Genomic DNA, 21514 nt, shown 5'->3' with positions numbered 1-21514 from the left:
AAGTCCAAATTATGTAAAAATAAATAAAGAAATACTTGAAATTGTTTAAATTGTGGGACCTGAATCTATAATGTATAAAAGTTTAACTTTTTGAATGGAATTATGGAAATAAAACTTTTCCATGATATTCTATTTTTTGGGAAAAAGGGTCTCTCTCTCTCTATATATATATACATGTGTGTGTGTGTGTGTGTGTGTGTGTGTGTGTGTGTGTGTGTGTGTGTGTGTGTGTGAGAGAGAGATATATAAAATGTTGTGCTTTTCGGGCTTTTTTATCATTCATTGACTTCCTTTTCGTATTGTGAAGATTCTATCTCAGCAGCAAGGCCAACAAAGTCTTCTGAAACACAACAACCGTATATTAAATACATTTAGGTTTTTTTTCAAGCTTTTTCCAACGTTAATGTTTAAAAGGTTTTCAAATGACTAACATCATCAATATTGTCCCTTTACTCACAAAATAAGTCGTATTCTAAGGGTAAAATAAAATATTTAAATATATTAAGTTAATCGTTTTCATATTTCAAAAGTTAAGTGCCTTTATTTCTGATTCATATTTCCTTATAGTTTGAGTTTACATACAATATAGATACAGTATACGTTTGTGCATTTTGCCAAACACAATTTAACAATGAATTGACAAAAATACTACGACTTGATGACAGATTGCAACAATGTATTACAGGAAAATGGGAACACGCGCCATCAATTGAACATCTCCAAATATCCTATTTTAAACGTATGCTATCATTTATATTTTACGATCAATGTATCTCGACAATCCTCGAGCAAGATTGTACTCATGATGCAAATGCCAGTGTAGAAGTCCTTTGTTGGTGTTGTTGCTTGATTTTGAATCACACTAAGAGAAAGAAGGGTCTCGCCTTTGCAACGACATTTGCAAAACGCAATGTACTCCTGTGCTGCTTAGTGAACAAGTTAAATATGTCATTGGGACGTCTCACTGGATTTGATTCAAGAAAAGTTCTATTATGTCCTTTAAGGTATGAAGGACATTTGAGTGGAAGACAAAACATTGTGATAGCAGCCTTACAGTGGTCTGCAAAAGATGACAGCATAATCTTGGATAAATAGGCAGGACAAGCACAATAAATTAACAAGTTAACAAAATAATTAACATGCTTAGACATTAACATACTACACACAAACCTATGTGAAAATAAGAAAAAACTGCTAAGCATAAAAGGGGATGAAAATTATTTTTTATTGAATTTGGAATGAAATCATAACACACGCAAGTTTGTTGAATATGTTGTGTTGGAGTTCTCAATTTTACTTTGAATTACAAAACAAACGGTAGCCAACTTTATCGTAGCTTATTATTTAAAGACAATGATATTGTGAAATTCAGCTTATTTGTTCCAGAAAAGCTTTAATATTTACTAAAACTGTTTGAACCCTAAGAAAATATAGCTTTCTTAATGGAGCAGGGGGTTAAGAGGTTTAGTTGATCTGTTACATTGGGGTCATTTATATAGTATGTTAATAATGGAGATCAGATGAACATCCATCCATCGATCCATCCATCCATTTTCAACACCGCTTATCCTGGTTAGGATCGCCGGGCGCTGGAGCCTATCCCAGCTGACTTCGGGCAAAAGCCGGAGTACGCCCTGAACTGGTCGCCAGTCAGTCGCAGGGCACATATAGACACGGACATTGAACATTCCCTTCCAAAATAGCCCAGTACAAGTTAATTCAGTGCTGTCTCCTGCGATCTAGCTTGTGTTAATAAACCTAGGGAATAGGTGAATCGCTGTGAACATAACACTGATTTTAATACCACTATGAGAGCTGCTTTGCGTAGAAATCACATATATGTCAAGCTTTTCAGAGCCCAACAAGTGGGAAACATTTTTTTTTTTTTTTTTTTTTTTTTTTTTTTTTTTTGAAAAGGTATCATAGTCGGTTGTATTGTTTAAAAGTTGTGATTCCTATGTCTGTCTGTTCTACTTCTATCTATGGACATTCAAGCACACGACTTGAAAATAAATCTCAGTACTGTATCGCTTACGACTTAACCTGAGGAGACGTAAAGAGCCTGCCTTCAGTTTAATCCTACTCGGGCTTTTCACATGCATTTAGGGTCCAGACGCACTTGACATACAGTATGTCTCACCTGTTTTACGGACTTCAGCCATGTGCACAACTACAAGTAGACAACCTGGTGCTAACCCATGCTGCACAAGTAAAACAGTTGTCTCTTACAGATGAAATCCAAATTTACGATTGTTGGAAAATGCATTTTCTCTTTAATCTAAGTACAATACCTAAAAATATGAGGGTAGTCCAAAAGTAAAGAGCCAAATTTAGCCTAATACTTATTTTCTTTCAGACATTTTCATGGTTTGTAGTCTAAATATTTGTTTATTTAGTTTTGATTGAGCCAGTCCTCTTCCTGTCAGCCATTTTGGAAATGACATCATCCTTGGATGTCCGTCAGAAGCAGTGAGCTATGATTGAAATTCTTGCTTTGGAAGGGGAACCACCACTAATCATTTACAAAATGTGTATGGGTTTCGGGTGATGTCATCAATGGTGACGCTACGATCCCCTCTGATCAGTGTCTCTCGACCCTAGCTCTATTCCCAAGATTAACCGCTGAAGATGGGCTGCCGCTCCTTTGTTTGTCAGATGCCTTTGATCCTGGACACCCGCTTATTGAATGGGCTGTAACCTATTGAAGCTTCCCCATACACAAATTTGCAACCTTTTGAAAATGTTTAGTGGTGATTTGCATTCCAAAGCAAGAAATTCACTCACAGCTTTAAAAAAAAACAAAAAAAAAAAACTTTCAAACAAGTATTTAAACTACAAACCATGAACATTTCAGAAAAACAATTTTACAAAATTAAAAATAGGTTAAATTAAATTGGGCTCATTACTTTTTGAGTGCCCCTTGTATAATACCATGTCATTGGTGGTTGGTCCATACCTGTATCTCGCGTTTTCCAGCAAAAGGGGAAACAAATTATGGCTGCCCCCTGTCAAGAATGAACAGCAGATATATCAGAATGTGCTCCATACTTTAATCGGGACATATATCAATCTTACACTGGCTGACAAAACAAAGACTCACTTTACATCAGTGTTGTGATAAAAGTAACACAGATGAAAAGTATTGACAAAATAGGTATGACATTTTGTTTCTGTGTAGAGAGATGGGGAAAAAAATTCCATACTTGCTTTACAATTTGTATATAATGTCTTAAATAAGCATAGCTTGTCTTATTTTTTGTAGAAGAGGGTAGGGTATAATGCACATGTTGAAGACTTGATTGGGTTCAGTGACATATTATTAACATTATGGTAACAGACCAATGTCAAAATGTGAGTAAAGGACATCCTCCAAATATAGAAATTAGTTTAATATAATAGAGCCAAGAAATATAAACAATCTCTATATAAATATAACGTATGTGTATATATATTTGAGGACAGTTCATGTTTTAAAAGAATGTACGAGTCGATGTTTATTTTTATATCCATCTGTGCTTTCTATAGTAGCAGTGCAGTAGAACACAAATATGTGACAAAAGAGAATGGTGCACTCTAATGGATTTCACTGTACTGTATACAAACAGCAAAATATTTTTATAGCAATGTCTGCTTGCTATGAATAGTAAATATCAGTTTGACTGTGGGCCATCGTCTTTATTTAATGGTTCGGCGATAGTTGTTTTTTTTTTTTACTCGTATTAGTTTATCATATCCACTTTGGGGGCTTACGAGAATGATGGCACTCTTTCCCATACTATGGTGCTCCATTACTTTGTTGGGTTTCTAGCTGTACTACTAGAATGGTTTGACATGCATGTATTCACTATATGTAACACAGTGATTCATGATGCTTATTTCAACTGGCTTTAGGACTTCCAAATGTGTTTTATTCTGCTTTCTGTTGAAGCACGCGCATGTTTTTGTGTGATTTTATTTATTTATTTATTTATTTTTTAACTTGGTTAGTCGAGGCTTTTCAGCAGCTTCTTAACTCAACACACTTGACGTCATTCAAATCAGTGCTCTACATTGCCAAAAACAAACAAAAGAAACACATAATATACCTGTAACATTCTGAAAACTGGTGCTATTTCCAAACAGCTGTGGTGCTTTTTTGTTTAGTTTTTTTTTTTTTCTTAAGTTCATTGTATTTCCTTGCTCCAGACAAAATGTAGCTACACACTTGTGTGTTGTACTGTAGGACCTTGCCGTGTGTGGTCTTTGCTGTTGTTTCAGGGACATGGCAGAGTTACAAACTGGCAAATATTACAGCAAGGAGATTTTGATTTGTATGCATTCCTCATGACCATTTGCCTTTGGAATTTATTTGTGATATTCTTGTTTATTTTCTTGTCAACACGGTCCTTTGATAGCATGTGATGTTACGCAAATAATTCAGATGTGCTCACCATAATAACCTTTCGATGTGTTGATGACACTAATTTCAATCCCCTGCAGTTTGATATGGTCAATGAAAGGCATTGGAAGTTGTAATCTCTGCGTCTCCAAAACTCACCACTAGATGGAGACAGCTCCATAGTGAGGGGGTGGACAATAAATTAAGGAAATGTCAAACTTCAGTCAATTGAGATTTTTTTTCACTGCGCCCCTAGGACTGCGTTGGTTTGTAACAATAGAATCTGCTATTGTATTGAAGTATGGATCTTACATAAATGCATATGCTGTACACTCTTGTTGGATAATTAGTGTTTTACTTTTTGTTGGTTTAAAAAAAAAAAAAAAAAAAAGATTGCTGCAAAAATTCAAATCATCAATTGTGGAGCCTCTCTTAAATACATCCTGGGCGCAGTCGTTCAAAAGATTTAATCAGGATCAAAATTATCCAAATTTTGAAATCCCTTTTTTTGCTATCCAGGATCACATAATCTGTTTTGCTGTTATCACAGTTACTCAAAACAAAGTTGGATTGGATCAGTCTGATCCATATCCAAACTTTTAAGATGACCAAATCCGGATAATGAGTCTAGATTTAAATTAGACCACATATCACACTAAAGGCTACTAGGTGTGTAAAAAAAAAAAAAAAAAAAAAAAAAAAAAAAAAACAATAGCCAGCATGGCGTCACTCAACATCTATTTATTTGAAGAAACAAAAAGTAAAAATACAGTAACCAAATTTCAATATCTTGTACCAGTCCAATTAAATTAAATTAAATTCCAATTTAAAATTTCAAACCTGAAACATTAAAAAAAAACAAGGTGTGCTATGGAGCGCTTAAACGGAGTTGAACTAAACTGAACTACTTGCGAGTGGAACGCCAAGGGAGTGTGCAGCATAATATTTGCTTATCTTGTCCTGCACGATATTGCCACAGAAGAATGTGATGAGCTCATTGATGCACCGGAGCCAGCTGAAGCCAAATGACCTCTGACTTTCTCTCAGAATAAGAAAGTGACTGGACATGCTGTAAAGGATGCCATTGTTAGGAACTATTATTGAACAATGCTTTTTGGATGTCTGTAAATATTGCATTTCCAATTAGTTAGAAATGAATACTTTGCTTGATTTTTACAACTTTCGAGAGGATTGTTTTATTTCTGCTTTAGCGGTATGTAGTGTACTCTATCATTTCAAATGTATGGTTTGAAAATCAGTTGGAAAAAAATGTCAATAAATAAAGGGATATCTACTGCATAATAAATTATTAATTTGATCTGTTATAATTTAATTTAAATCACATTTTATCATTCATTATCCAAAATCTGATCGGATTACCTTATTACCTTTGAACAACTGCGCCCTTGAATGTTTTTTTTGTTTTGTTTTTTAAAGTTTCCTAAAGCTGATTTATTCACTGCATAAACCAAATGCAATACTATGTAAGAAGAACTGAACTCATCGCCATATTTTGATCTTCCTGTTTGAATTTTGTCAGTCAAATGTTTTGAGTGTGCTCACAGTAATTTACACAACTCAGTACCTCAAACTGTCTCTTCATGCAACATTTTTTCAGATAGAAATGTAATTCTACTTCAGTCTGCTTACTTTTTGTGAGAAATTGTTGATTTTTTTTTTTTTCCACACACAGACTTAATGGATATTATAATTCACCCCAATCACTGAAAAATGTATTTATTTCAAAAGCAACTCAAATGAACAGTCCGTTTTATTTGTATTTCCAAATGTCTTGGTATGCTTGTAGTTGTAAATGCAGAATGGTGTATATTACAACAGTTTTTATTTATTAAAAATGTTTCAATTTTCCAAGACAATATGTCTTTGTTATTGAACAAATGGGTGTTTTCTGCCTGTGCTCTAAGGAACTCAAAACATAACATACAGGTACATCTAAATGAATAAGAAGAACAGTGTAAAAAGCTGAATTTAATTTCGGTAGTTCAATTCATGCACTTCGCACAGTGAAATAGTTCAGAATTTATATACACAGCAGCTGAAATAACTAACACGTCACCATTTTTCCCACTAAATACATTTCCAAAGGTGGTATCGACATGAAATTTTCACCAGATGTTGGTAATAATTTGGATTATGAGAGGTTACAGCAAACGAAAACCCAAACTTGAACATCTCTAGAGACTACATTAAATAGCAAACAATCAAGAAACAATGAAAATGATTTTTACATAGAAATTACACAGGAGTGTTAAAGTGTTTAATGAATCTATGTAATGTATGAGTACTGAAACAAAATTTTTTTTCTACCATATTCCAATTTATTGAGATGGTCTTCCCATTCCCAAGTAAAGCCAGCGTGTCGAAATCTGAAAAAAAAATATATATATTTGTGTTTATGTTTATGAGAGTTAAAATAACACCCACACAAATTGTTCTAAATTAACCCTGAAATTCTGTCCAACAAAAATAAAGATAGAAATGGAGGGCTCCTACATCAAAATTAACTGTGTGTGTGTGGGTGGAGGAGGGGGGGGCTAGCTTTTGGCGTAAAATAAGTGTGGGAAAGACAAGTCAAGAGTTCAATTAGGGGAGAGAGCGAGAGAGACTAAACAAAACGCTGTTTACCTTTAGCAGCAAAGCCAATAAGTCTCACATCACGTCATGGCTCTTATCCATGATTACAAGTGTCACATCATGCGGGTACACATTTGATGTTGACGGCCACGTGACGCCAGAGTCACTTCCTGGAAGCCTGCGGGACCAAGTGTTTCTCGCGAGATTACTCGTTGCCTGGCAACCGACATAAACCGCAGTCAACGGCAGCGTTCCACACGCTACTTTTGTCTTTTTGAATCAAACATTGTGGTGAGTCTTCGAGAGTTTAAGGCTTTGATTACATAGTGGTTGTCATTTACAATTATGGATACGGACTGACAAAATATATCTGCATATTTTCATTAAATTATTTCTGTTTAAATGAAGGAATGTAGTGTCACACTAGATCAATGTTGTCTTCATGTATTGACAGGGGGTAAAAAGTCCAACTAGGTAAGACATGGCTGAGTCATTGGAGGAGTTCCAGCTGGTCCTCAGTGAGCTCACTGAGGACCAAGAGGAACCAAACATGAGCAAGATCCGCGAAGAATATGAGAAACTCCTCAATGCACTGACGAAGTCCTACAACAACGAGAAAAGACTCATGTCCAAATGTAAGGAACTCAGTGCAGAGATGGCGTCAGCCTCAACCAAATATGAAGCTGCGCGCAAGATGTCTCAAGATGATGAGGGAACATTGGCTTCATTAAAGACGGTACAGATTATACAGGGGTTCAATGTTATTTTACATTTCTCGATTCATTTTTTAGATCGTTTGTTCAAGCCGCTCACCTAAAATGTTGATTCGCTTACACAGGAGTTAGAAAAAGCTTGGAAAATGGTGGACGCTGCCTACAATAAAGAGCAAGCCAATATGGAGACGATCAAAAATTTACAAGACGAGGTTGCCAACTTAACACAGTTAGCAGAACAGCAAAGTATGGCCTCTGCTAACCAAGATCAGAGGTGAGCCCCCCCCCCCCCCCCCCCCACGAACTCTAATGGTTTTAAATGCTCGTGTGTAAAAATAATAATCATCATAATAACTTCAATCGTGTGCCAGAGCATTGTCATTTTATTGTGTAATCAGGGAAATGGCTGAGTGCCCAAATGTGTTTTCAGTGATTTACTGAAAATGATTGAAGATTTGACGAATGAGCGTGACCGCCTGCTGACAACGGTGGAGAGTCTCCGAGAACAGCTGAACATCGCCAGTGCAAGCAAGCAAAAAGCAGAGGCTCAAAGGGAGGATGCCTTGAACAATATTTCTCAGGTATGTGGGTCAGAAATATAATGCAACCATGCAGCTTTATAAGAAACAGTATTCTGACAATGTGGACAATATATATGGGCTGAATTAAATGCAGCTTGTCTGCCAAATTGTTTTCTCGTTCTTTCTTCTTTTTTGCTTGCTCTTTCCAGCTCCAGCATGAGATTCAGCTTCAACAAAATGCCATTTCCCGCGAGCAGAGGTTAAAAGAAAAACTGGAGAAGGAGTTGAATGAGCTGAGCATCGACATGGAAACAAAGGTCCGCGAAATCCAAACTCAAAAAAAGGATTTACAAAACTCCAAAGATGAGCAGCAAAGATTAGCGCAACAACTGAAGTCAATGAAGGTAATTATCACAGAGTCCACGATAAAACGTATGATTATCACTTGTTTGGTGCGGACTGTCTAGTATGTGTAGTGAGCCAACTCGAGTGTTCCGCAGTTTCCCCATTGTTCCCCTTCTTGAAGTCTGCCAATGCAGAGGTACTGTCCCTTACCTCCATAGGATGTTGAAGTACTATGCAAACCATAACAATCCCAACACATCCAGACCTTTGAGGGACCTGGAGGTAGTCAGACCAATGAGGAGTGGTCTGACTACCTCTGTGATCCTCATTTGTGTCCCCTAACTCTGCTCTTGCACTACGAAGGTGAGTGGGACTGAGGTGTTTGGTTTGATCGAAGTACGCCTTCCACCACCTAGGTCTTGTTTTCAGGCCTCCATCAGCACTATAGACAGTGCAGACAGGGCACTACTTCCCCTCACCTGGGGTGTTGTATGTTTTACACTTCAGTCACCGCAAAAGCCACCAATGGCCTGGCAGTATGGTGGACTTGCCTCAAAACAAGAAGGTCCCCACTTAGACTCACACACAACTTTGGTGTCCTTTCCGTATGGAAGTTGCATGTTCTCCTCATGCATGTGTAGTTTTTTTTCTGGGTATTCAGAATCAGAATCAGCTTTATTTTGCCACGTATGTCAAAAACACAAGGAATTTGTCTCCGGTAGTTGGAGCCGCTCTAGTACGACAACAGATAGTCAATTGACAGAGAATACTTTTTAGAAATAAAAACATTGAGGGGGAAAAGGCACTGAGCAATAAAAGGTTGCTAGTAATCTGGTAATGCCAGTACATTTTTTTTTTTTTTTTTTTTTTGACAATTGTGCAAAAAGGTGCAGAGTCCTCTAGCACTTAGAGCAGTTTGAATGACTAATAGAGCAATAGTCCGGCGCAATGGCCATTGTGCAAAGTGTGCAGAGACTTCAAGAAATGTATGCAGTTTAAAGTGACGAGTAGTGCGATAATCTGGGCCAATGTCGATTGTGCAAATGTTGCAGATACTACTCAGTCAATTGCGCAAATGGTGCCGATGCTACTCAGGCACATGAGTGGCCAGTATTGGTCAACAACAGATATGCAAATAGTGAAGCGTGGAGAGAATACTACAGTGGGTGCACGAGTAATGGAGAATTGGCCCGACAGAAATGTGACAACAAACTCAAAACAACAAAATTGGCTGATGTTGCAATGGAATTGTAAGTTAACTGTTTAAGAAGTCAATGGTAAGAGGGAAGAAGCTTTTGGAATGTCTGGTAGTTTTAGTTTGCATTGTTCGGTAGCGCCTACCTGAGGGAAGGAGCTGGGGCCTAATTTACAAAGACTTGCGTGGATTTCCTACTAAAACATGGCGTACGCTCAAATACAGAAAACGTCACACACACAAAAAAATCCAGATGTATGAATCAGTGCGTACGCATGAATCCAAGCACATTTCCAATCAACGTGGAAATGAGCGCACATGTTGGAATCGCAGACCCCTCCCTGTCCACGCCCACATTTAAATATGAAAATCATATTTAAATGAACCCTGCACCTGAGATCCCGATCTCTGCATGATCAGGAAAAAAGGACAATGAGCAAGGTAATGAAGAAAAATATTTTTTTCTGAATGTGAAGTTGCTCAATAAAGTGGAGGTGCGTGAGAAAATCCTCTTTGGCACGCTGTCCTCTGCGTTAACAACACGCGAAAGAGGAGTGAATAGCACAGCGCGTGTTCGGCTGTCAATGCTGTGGAGTCAGAACGGCCCACGCTGAACTAAAAAAGAAGTGGTCAGACATTAAGGTGGATGTGAAGCGGACGACAGCTGCCTACCGAAGTGTGGCCAAAACACTTGGACGAAACGGCGCTGTTCGAGAGGAGAATCACTGCGATCATGGGTGACACTGCTCTGTCAGGGGTGGTGGGAGCACATGTGGTTGACTCTGATCACCCCACAAGGTATTATACCATGTATTTATAGAACTCATAACAAATGTGTTCATACTGTAACCTACACTCAGCCCTGTGAGAGAAAGGTTCATGCGTAAATGTTGTATTTATGGTATTTGTAATAAATCTTTTGAATTCAAATAGAATCACATCAGCATATCAAAGAGGATACCATTTTTTGAGGTTATCAAAATTTTAGGAGAAGAGGGGTAAATTACCGTAATTTCTCGTGTATGATGCACATTCCCCCCCCCCCCCCCCCCTCCCCCCAAAATTGTCAAAAGTCAATAGTGCGCATTATACATAGGTATAGGGGCAAATGGAAAATAATATTCACATTTTATAAATGTATGCCACCATCTAGTGGTTCTGAAAAAGCACATTTCAAAATGTGACTAACATATTACTGCATATATGTACAGTTATGCTCATAAATTTACATACCATGTCAGAATTTGTAAAATATAGTTGTTTTTTTAAAAAAAAATATGACTGATGAATGAACAACAACCATCATTAATTTCTTTATGGTTATGTTTTGTTGAATGATAATGCTTTTTTGAAATGCTTGACCGTTTAATTTGAAAACAATTAAAAATAAAAATAAATGTGTTTCGGCTGGCCCTTCATGTTTTCTTGAAAGAATTGTACCCATTTTATAAATTTTGCCTGGGTAATCAAACATGAGCACAACGGTGTTTTCTCATTTTCTAAATAAAAGTAGGGCTGTGAATTTCAAAATAAGAGCAAGTAAATAAAAAAAAGGATGACATGTTCAAATAAAGTGCTTAACTTGAGAATAATTCTTTTAAAAAAAACTAACAAAATACAGATAATACTTCATGTTTTGATCATATGGCTAGAAGCAAAATCATGCATTGTAAAAATGCACTATACATACGTAGAAGGGTTTTCCAGAATTTTGAGGTCAACTTTGGGGGTGCGTATTATACATGGGTGCACATTATACACGAGAAATTACGGTATGTCATTTCAACACGTTACTCATGTGCAACCGATGTACATGTTCAAATTAAGTAATTTCAAAGGACTCTTTTTGTCAGTGCAGTCGCAGCCACGTGATACATGTTCGGTGGATTTGTCCATCGTCCCTGTCGTCTCCTCCGGCATCCCCAGGGTCTCCAACGCAATTACGTTCCAACAACCGGCTCCTGCTGCACCCGTGCAGACTGATAAAAAAAGATGAATTTACTTAATTTGAACATGTACATTGGTTGCACGTGATTAAAAGGTGTTAAAATTACATAATTTACCCCTCTTCTCCTAAAAAAAAACATTTTAATCATGTGCAACCAACGTACATGTTCAAATTAAATAAATTCAAAGGTCTCTTTTTTTCAGTGCATGTGCTGGAGTCACTAAGCGATTGTGAGGCCAATAGGCCAATCGCCTTGATCAATTAATAGGTGTCCTCACAAATATCAGTGATTCATTAAATACACTGGTTAACAAATGAATTCTGAGTCCTTGCCTCAATTACATTGTTGAAATTAAATGTTGCTGGGCATTAATTGTTCATCAGTGCTTCTTGTTCATGTGTCTCTGGTGTGCAGATTTATGATAACAGTTTCCCAGCATCACCGCTAAGTGTCGCCGAAGCATCAAAAGCTGTAGAAACGTGCGTACGCCAGCCATGCAGTTGCCGTGAGGCACCACACATTTCCATGGTCATTTCACTCTTTATACATCTGATCTTTGCCGTGAAAAAGAATGTACATTTTTGTGCGTACGCACCATTTCTACATGAAACCCCTGGTGACCAAATCTGGAGGGTCCAAGAGCATTTTGCATGCTCTTGTCGTAGTTCTGGCAGCATACAAGTCCTCAAGGGTGGGTAGGGGGGTACCGACAAGCTTTTCAGCAGTTTTGATTGTCCGTTGCAGTCGGAGTTTTTCCTTTTTTTGTAGCAGCACCAAACAAGACTGTGATGGAAGAACACAAGACTGATTCGATGACCGCTGTGTAGAACTGCCTCAACAGCTTCTGTGGCAGGCCGTGCTTCCTCAGAAGCCACAGGAAGTACATCGTCTGCTGGGCCTTTTTGAGGATGGAGTTGATCTTGAACTCCCACTTCAGGTCCTGAGAAACTGTAATACCCAGGAACTTGAAGGTCTCGACAGTTGACACAAGGCATTTGGACAGCGTGAGGGGCAACTGTGGCGAAGGATACCTCCTGAAGTCCACAATCATCTCTAAAGTCTTGAGCGTGTTGAGCTCCACGTTGTGTCGGCCGCACCACAGCTCCAGCCGCTCCACTTCCTGTCGATATGAAGACTCGTCACCAACTTTGATGAGGCCAATGACTGTGGTGTCATCTGCAAACTTCAGGAGTTTGACAGCCGGGTGCGTTGAGGTGCAGTCGTTCGTGTAGAGAGAGAAGAGCAGCGGAGAGAGGACCCAACCTTGGCGCGCCCCGATGCTGATGGTGCGTTTATATGAGGTGGCCTCCCCCAGCTTCACCTGCTGTGTCCTGCCCGTCAGAAAGCTATAAATCCACTGGCAGATCAGGCGAGACGCTGAGGTGGAGAATTTTGGAGGAGAGGAGAGGAGATGAGATGAGATGAGAGGTGGAGCTAAAGTCCACGAACAGGATCCTTGCATAGGTCCCCGCGCTGTCGAGGTGTTCTCGGATGACGTGCAGTCCCATGTTGACTGCATCATCCGCAGACCGGTTTGCTCGGTAGGCAAACTAAAGGGTGTCCAGCAGGGTACCTGTGACACTCTTGAGGTGGTCCAGCACGAGGCCTTCAAAGGACTTCATGACCACAGATATCAAGGCGACAGGCCTGTAGTCATTCAAACACGAGATTTCAGGTTTCTTGGGGACTGGGATGATGGTGGAGCGTTTGAAACAGGATGGTACTTTCCACAGTTCCAGAGATCTAGTGAAGATTTGTTTGAAGACTGGAGCGAGCTGGTCCACGCAGACTTTGAGGCAGGATGGGGACACAAGGTCTGGGCCTGCCGCTTTGTTAATCTTTTGCTGTTTGAAGATGCGTCTCACATCCTGTTCTTAAATGGTCAACTTGAAGTCAGAGGTGTGATTGTGGACGGTGGTGCGGTTGCGTGGGTGTGGGGTGTGAAAGTGTGCTTTTCAAATCTGCAGTAGAAGGTGTTCAAGTCTTCGGCTAGTCTACTACTGCTCTCAGCTTGGGGGATTGTCGCTTGTAATTGGTTAGCGATTGTAATGCATGCCAGACTGATTTAGAGTCGTTAGCGCTAAACTGTTTTTTAAACTTTACTGCATAGTTTCTATTTGCAATGTTAATTTCTTTAGTCAGCTGATTTCTAGTGCGATTACACAGGGCCCTGACACCACTTCGATATGCATCCTGATTAGCCTGGCGAAGTTGCTTAAGTTTGGCAGTGAACCACGGTTTGTTGTTATTGAATGTGCAAAATGACTTTGTCGGTGGCGGCACTGTGGACGACTGGTTAGAGCGTCAGCCTCACAATTCTGATGACCCAGGTTCAATACCCTGGCCCCGCCTGTGTGGAGTTTGCATGTTCTCCCCGTGCCTGCGTGGGTTTTCTCCGGGCACTCCGGTTTCCTCCCACATCCCAAAAAACATGCATTAATTGGAGACTCTAAATTGCCCGTAGGCATGACTGTGAGTGCGAATGGTTGTTTGTTTCTATGTGCCCTGCGATTGGCTGGCTACAAGTTCAGGGTGTACCCCGCCTCCTGCCCGATGACAGCTGGGATAGGCTCCAGCACGCCCACGACCCTAGTGAGGAGAAGCGGCTCAGAAAATGGATGGATGGATGGACTTTGTCGGTACGCACACCTCTCCACAGAAACTGATCTAGGATGTGACAGTGTCCGTATATTGATCCAGGCTGCCAGCTGAATTTTCAAAGACACTCCAGTCTGTGCAGTCTAGACAGCTATGAAGTTTTATCTTTGCTTCATTGGAACACTTTTTCACCATTTTCACCATAAGCTTCGCGCATTTAAGTTCTTCCCTGTATGTTAGTATTAAGTGAATTAAGCAGTGATCAGACGAGCCCAGGGCTGCACGAGTTATGGTACGGTATGTGTTATTTAGCGTAGTATAGCAGTGGTCTAAATTATTATTATTATTCTGGTTAACTAAATCAAAAAAACAAAGCAAAACATTATTTGATGTTAATTTATAGCTAGTTCTCTTGACCAACTTGCTGACACAATATCTGGATTTAGTCCCTGGGCCCCACACGGTTGCTGCTCACTTCTCTTCAGGTATGGGTTAAATGCTGAGAATTTTTTTTTGCTGTGTGGCAAATAAAATATTATGGAGGCTGCTTCGGAAGAACCACCAAAGTAATAAAGCTTATTTATTAATAGGACTCCCCTTCAACTCCACAGCCTCCTTTACCACAGGTGTTCACTTTTGAGGTGACTTAAAATGTTGGCAACCTACCCTCCACTATATGGGTCATTTTCATATAATTTCATCAATAATGGTAAAGACACGTAAAAAAAAAAGTTCTAGTTTGTTTGATTTTATATGGGTAAATGTTTCCCATGCTGAAACAGCCATGCCTAAAGTCGTATTGTTATTGATGATTTTAAATTTTAGGTATTCGTAATATAGGCAATACTTGATAGAGCAAATGATGGTGGCCCATTGAAATAAACTTCTGTTTTTAACGGTAAGTACAAAAGTGCATAACGGTAAAGAAATGAACAGCTTCATAACAATCGTTTGAGTTGCACAATCTACACGTTACCCTTCAAACATTGAGGAAAACAAGTGCATTAATGATCCTAACAACTCATTAAACGTATTACACTCTTGTCTTTAAACAATCGTAAAAATAGTCAAGACATGCAATAATTCTGACACTTTCACAAATTCATGCATGTTCATTCATATCTCAGAAATAAAGCTATTTATTTTGCTGTCTGCTTTTGTGTGAATGCAAAATGACTGCCTCATCCTGGCACTTTAGCTCAAAGATGCCTGTGGTGCATTGGTTCTCAACTGATGTCACACCCGGAGTTTCCAATTGCTGCTAAGTCGCAACCCGCTTTAATAGGGAATAAGAACAATAAAGTGAATGTATCTTTCAAAAATAAAATTTGAAAATATATTTATATCATATTTTAACATGCTTTCAGAGCACCTTATTAAGAAACTGATGATGAATATGTGACAACTGCGTGTACAATAATAAATAACTTGGCACTAATATTTTCTGTTTAGGAAAGTGCAACATACAACATCAACATCAACAGACAATAAGTAGTTTTTCTTCTTTTAAGGAAGAAAGAATGCAGACCAAAGCAACCGTAACAGTCATAACAGTCTGAATTACTATGCTATTAAAACACCAATGGCATCTTTTACGTGAGAGCCTGAGAGGCGGTATAAATGCAGCCGGAAGTTATGGTTACACCCCAAGTGATAACATTTCTGATGCATACCAGTCAAAATGAGGTTATTTTCCAAATAAAAGGCAACTCTGATGCCTATTAAATATTTCACTCCTCCTACAGTGGTGACATAAACCAAATTTGTGCGAAACGCGCCATAGTCTGTCACTGACTTATGCTAACACAGTATTAAAGTCAATTCCAGTAAATATTTGAATGAGAAAACATTTATAGCTCATAAATATAAAACAGTCCAATTAAAAACAATAAATATGTGCCTTTTTGAATTGCGTGAAAAAGTATTCTCACTCTGTCTGTAACCTTGGAATGTCATATGTCAGTTCTGTTATAAACTGAGGAACCCCTGTAGTTTTTTTCTAGCTGTCCACGACCCACCCAAAAATTGTCTGTGACACACTTTTGGGTCCCGACCCATCAGTTTAGAATCACTGCTCTGGTTTATAGCACCAACATTATGAGGCTGCCTCCAGTGGCATTTACAGTTAAAGACAGCTTGAGTGACAGAGAAGGACGGTTTGTAAAAGAACCAAAAACAGGAACTCTGAACACACTTTGATGCATTTGTGTTGGTATTCATGGAAAAGGCATATTAAGAAATAGGAGAAAAATCCTATTGTTCTAAAAATGTCATTAGTATCTTCAGAAAACATGTTAAAATCATTACACTTCATTCTGCCACCTAAAGGTAAAAAACATTTTGTCACGAAACGTTGGAAAAATATTACTTTAAAGTATTTATTTTTCTCAGAAACAATTATGACCGGCGGCACGGTGGCCGACTGGTTAGAGCGTCAGCCTCACAGTTCTGAGGATCCCGGTTCAATCCCCGGCCCCGGCTGTGTGGAGTTTGCATGTTCTCCCCGTGCCTGCGTGGGTTTTCTCCGGGCACTCCGGTTTCCTAACACATCCCAAAAACATGCATTAATTGGCAACTCTAAATTGCCCGTAGGTGTGACTGTGAGTGCAAATGGTTGTCTGCTTATAGTAGTATAGTAGTATTTTCACCCATTTCCCAATGGGTGAAAATAGTAGTATACGGCAAATGTCAAAATGATGGATGGCCGGAAGTGATGTCACCGATTGGGAGTGACATCATTACCGGTTGTTGCCAGAATTCTAACCGGATATGACTTTCCCGGATGTGAACTCATCGGTTGTTGGCGGAACATGTCTAGACATGTTGAAACATGGGGCCACCCTTTGATTTCCATTGGTAGCCACTGATTTTCGCTGTCATTTTCCACACCCCATTTCCGGTCACAACATTTCCCGCCTTCCGGTTAGACTTCCAGCAACAACCGGTGGGATCACATCCGGTAACATAATGTCTGACAACAATATTTCGAATGATGTCACACCCACTGATGTCACATCCGGTTTCCGACAACATAACTTCAGACAACAACAGCACTCCCGGCTTCTGGTGACGTCACGGACAGTGACGCCATTTCCGGCCATCCATCATTTTGACATTTGCCTTATACTACTATTTTTTGATTGATAACAACTCCCAACAATTCAAATGCTCATATCAGTTGCATTAATTGATTTTCAAAAGGAAATTCAGTGGGCCATGTCTTGACTATTATTGATCAAATTAGTTAGGATGCCCCCTGGAAGCCTCCCTGGTGAGGTGTTCTGGGCATGTTCTACCAGGAGGAGGCCGCAGGGATGACCCAGGATACGCTGGAGAGACAATGTCTTCTGGTTGAATGAGGAACACCTCAGAATCCCCCCGGAACAGCTGCTTGAATTGGCTGGGGAGAAGGAAGTTTGGGCTTCCCTGCTTCAACTGCTGCCCCCGCGACCTGACCTCAGTTAAGCGGAAGTAGATTGATGGAGGCATAGATAATTCAATTAAAGTAAACAATTTAAAAAAAACGTATTTTATATAAATAAACAAATAATAATGATGTTTAAACAAATTCACATCATTAAAAAAAGACATGACAAGTCCTGTTACATGGAATTTCCCAATGGGTGAAAATAACATCCACAGTTTAAGTGGCTTGCATTAATGAATGCAGTTTTGTTTTCCAACAGATTACCATGGAGAAAATTGCCAAGGATCTGGAGCAGTTGCAAATTAAAACCAACAAGCTGCAGCGTGAGCGAGATCAACTTGTATCGCTCAAAGAACGCCTCTTTTTGGAGAATCAGAAGAATTTAAATGAGATTAAGGTGAATAGTGCACAGCTCTACATGAGAGTCACACAAATAACTGCTTGGAGGAGAGGAGAGGAACTACTACTGCTGCTCTTCACAGTACCTGATGTTTATGACTGTGAATTATAATACGACAACCAAATGAAACGGGTTAATAAAAAAGGCAGCATCAAATAGAATTAGCCTGATGCCTAACAACAACAGGACTTTCACTAAAATTAATAAATTAGCTCACAAACTACACAAAATGATATGGTTTAATGGTTTTGTGAATAAAATAACCCTAAAAATATTTTCCTTACCATCTGTCAGTTGAAAGAAGACATGGGGAATCAGATGCGCCATGAGATTGCCAAAGAAAGAAAGATGAAAGAGGCCACCCAAAAGAAGTTCCGTTTAATGGAGGATCAGAAAGCGGACGTGGAAGTACACAGAGGGATTCTAAAAACCCGAATCACCGGTCTAGAGAAAGGTATGCAAGCTTTATATGCTATATTTACATCTAAACGCACACGCACAGTTAGGGACTGATGGACATGATATGTGTTCCCTTCCAGCCACATGCATTGAGCTAAAATGTCCTTTATGCTAATTGCTATTAACCTGAACTACAGTATATAACAATTTCAAAAACAATGTGACAAAACAGCATACGATACAGACTATACACATACAATTCTAATGAATGTGCTGCAGAAGCTTTTCAATTCATATATGTGATGTGACCATCAACGCCCTCCATATTGAACACAATCCTATAGAATGACACTCAATAGTTCTCCACAGTGTCAACAGAAGCACACACAGACACACACACACACACACACACACGTATACAAACTGTGCGTTGTAGTTTTTTTTTTTTTTTTTTTTGTCCAACTGCACTCTAGCGAGCAAGTTTCTACAAATCAGCAGCATGCACTCTTGACAAGAACAAGGCAGTAGATGAGCAATGAATGAATGACCCTTTGTTGTGAAGCCACACAAACACAAGACAATGCTTTCCTTCCAACAGGCATGAACTCCTGGTGCAACATAAAATCAACATAAGTAATAATCGCCAATCTCAATAACACGGGTCATGAACGATGGTGGTACATTAAAAGCTATATTGCAGCTTTAGAAGATATATTGCAGATTTTTATTTGTATAATTTCAACAATATTTTTGTGTTATCCATTGGTCTTGCTCTCTCTCTCTCTCAATATATTATGTTTCAGCCTGCCTGAAAGCAAATTTTTTAGAATGATATATTTTCCCGCTATATTTGCACAATGAACAACTGGTTAGCACATTTGCCTCACAGTTCTGAGGACCGGGGGTTCAATCCCCGTCCCCGCCTGTGTGGAGTTTGCATGTTCTCCCCGTGCCTGCGTGGGTTTCCTCCGGGTACTCCGGTTTGCTCCCACATCCCAAAAACATGCGTGGTAGGTTAATTGAAGACTCTAAATTGCCTGTAGGTATGAATGTGAGTGTGAATGGTTGTTTGTTTATAGGTGCCCTGCGATTGGCTGGCGACCAGTTCAGGGTGTACCCCACCTCTCGCCCGAAGATAGCTGGGATAGGCTCCAGCACGCCCGCGACACTAGTGAGGATAAGCGGAACGGAAGATGAATGAATGAATGAATATTTTCCCCAAAACTATCCTGATAAACGATAGTATGGTTGATGTTATTTTTATGCCAATGATATTATAGAGCATAACAATTCAAGTACATCCTTTTTAAGAACAATGAACTTTCAATTCGAAAGAACATTGCACATTGACATTGTAATGTAGAACAATAAAAATAAAATAGATGAATAAACAATATAAATCAGTCAGACTCGGGCTCTGTTTGCAAAAACAAATACAGTATTAAACATTTGGTACATTGGTCATTAACCCACTAAAGAGGCCTAAAAAATGTCTTAAAGCCTGCGAAATTAAAAAAACACACCATGTTATTTACTCAAAAGCATTTGGGCTTTGTCACGGTTTTTAAATCAGATGCCATACATTTTAATGTCACTGTTATTTATTTAGTCTTTATTTGGATTTATTATATTAATGTTGTCATGTTACTGGATGTACTATAAAATTGCTACTGCCTCTCGGCTTTTGAAAAAGAGTTAATATCTCTCGATAAGCATTTACCGAGTTAATAAAGGATAAATGTAAAATAAGGCCCGCCCTCCTGCTGCTGGACTGTGATGTGAGACCTTTACCTGTCAAATGACGCTGAAAATAAGTTTGCTGAAGTCAACTTGTGCCTCAATATTGATAACGTGCCACTGTTATGGTTTATAAACAGTTAACTTTCCCGTATGTGTGTATGTGGGAAACACACACGAATCCGAGCGCTGATGTTTTAACAATGTCGCCGCGGTCGCGTTAGCTTTTTAGCACTAGCCCTTAACTCGCTACCTCGCAGTGTAGCGAATGTAATAAACAGTTACCGTAACTTTCCCTTTGTCCCATTTGTGTGCATCTATGTAGCAAACGGCGTTGTGCCAGCTGCTTGCTGCGAAGTGAGCGGCGCGGTGGGTTGGTACCACAAGAATGAAAATTTATCGACTCCAGAAAAAAGTCCCGTATCCATTGTATAGAACGATACCCCACCCTACTCTGCCTCTGATTGGCTAGCACCAAGACAGGATTTGTACTTTTGATTCATGCACTCACACACACACACACACACACACACACAAACACAAACACACACAAGGTGAGTCTTAAATCACACAGATTCAATATGCATCATGTGTCCCTGCTAATGTTTGTGCGTCACAGACGCGGATGCACATCAAACAAGATCACTGTGTGTGTGTGTGCGTGTGTGCGCGTGTGTGCGCATATGTATATATATATATATATATATGTATATATATGTATACATATACATCCATCCATCCATCCATTTTCTGAGCCGCTTCTCCTCACTAGGGTTGTTTGTATGTGCCCTGCGATTGGCTGGCAACCAGTCCTGGGTGTACCCCGCCTCCTGCCCGATGACAGCTGGGATAGGCTCCAGCACGCCCGCGACCCTAGTGAGGAGAAGCGGCTCAGAAAATGGATGGATGGATATATAATAATAATAATAATATATATATATATATATATATATATATATATATATATATATATATATATATATATATATATTACGTTCTTTGAGCTCTCCCGCCGTTACCCAGCCCGCTTGGACCAGAAACAGAAGCGTTCAAGACGGCTGGGACTGGCTGGGACAAATGAACAAACTACGGCTGTAACTAAACTCCGCCTATCCTACTGGTCCTTCTGCAGAGTTTGATGGTGCAAAAAAACAAATTGAAGCTGACAAGAAAGCAATTTCTGACCTCACCAGAGAACGAGATCTCTTGACTAAGGTATCAACCTCATTTTTTATCACATATATTTCTGGCTTCTCA

At 39.3% G+C, this 21514-nt stretch overlaps 1 protein-coding gene across 1 annotated transcript in view; it reads left to right on the top strand.

Annotated features, from left to right (window-relative positions):
- The first annotated feature begins 7190 nt into the window (after positions 1 to 7190).
- The window catches only part of cfap58 (cilia and flagella associated protein 58), a 36677-nt gene continuing 22353 nt past the window's right edge, over positions 7191 to 21514 (top strand). Inside the window, exons 1-8 of the mRNA XM_061702692.1 lie at positions 7191 to 7264; positions 7428 to 7709; positions 7812 to 7960; positions 8117 to 8267; positions 8417 to 8611; positions 17981 to 18118; positions 18416 to 18575; positions 21390 to 21472. Coding sequence (XP_061558676.1) covers positions 7455 to 7709; positions 7812 to 7960; positions 8117 to 8267; positions 8417 to 8611; positions 17981 to 18118; positions 18416 to 18575; positions 21390 to 21472 — 1131 coding nt within the window. The 5' untranslated portion in view covers positions 7191 to 7264; positions 7428 to 7454. The remainder of the gene's footprint in view (positions 7265 to 7427; positions 7710 to 7811; positions 7961 to 8116; positions 8268 to 8416; positions 8612 to 17980; positions 18119 to 18415; positions 18576 to 21389; positions 21473 to 21514) is intronic.

Source organism: Phycodurus eques, chromosome 17 (assembly GCF_024500275.1).
Source record: "Phycodurus eques isolate BA_2022a chromosome 17, UOR_Pequ_1.1, whole genome shotgun sequence".
Taxonomy (NCBI): Eukaryota; Metazoa; Chordata; class Actinopteri; order Syngnathiformes; family Syngnathidae; genus Phycodurus; species Phycodurus eques.
Note: the sequence above shows the minus strand (reverse complement) of the source record. Positions and strands in the feature narration are given on the sequence as shown.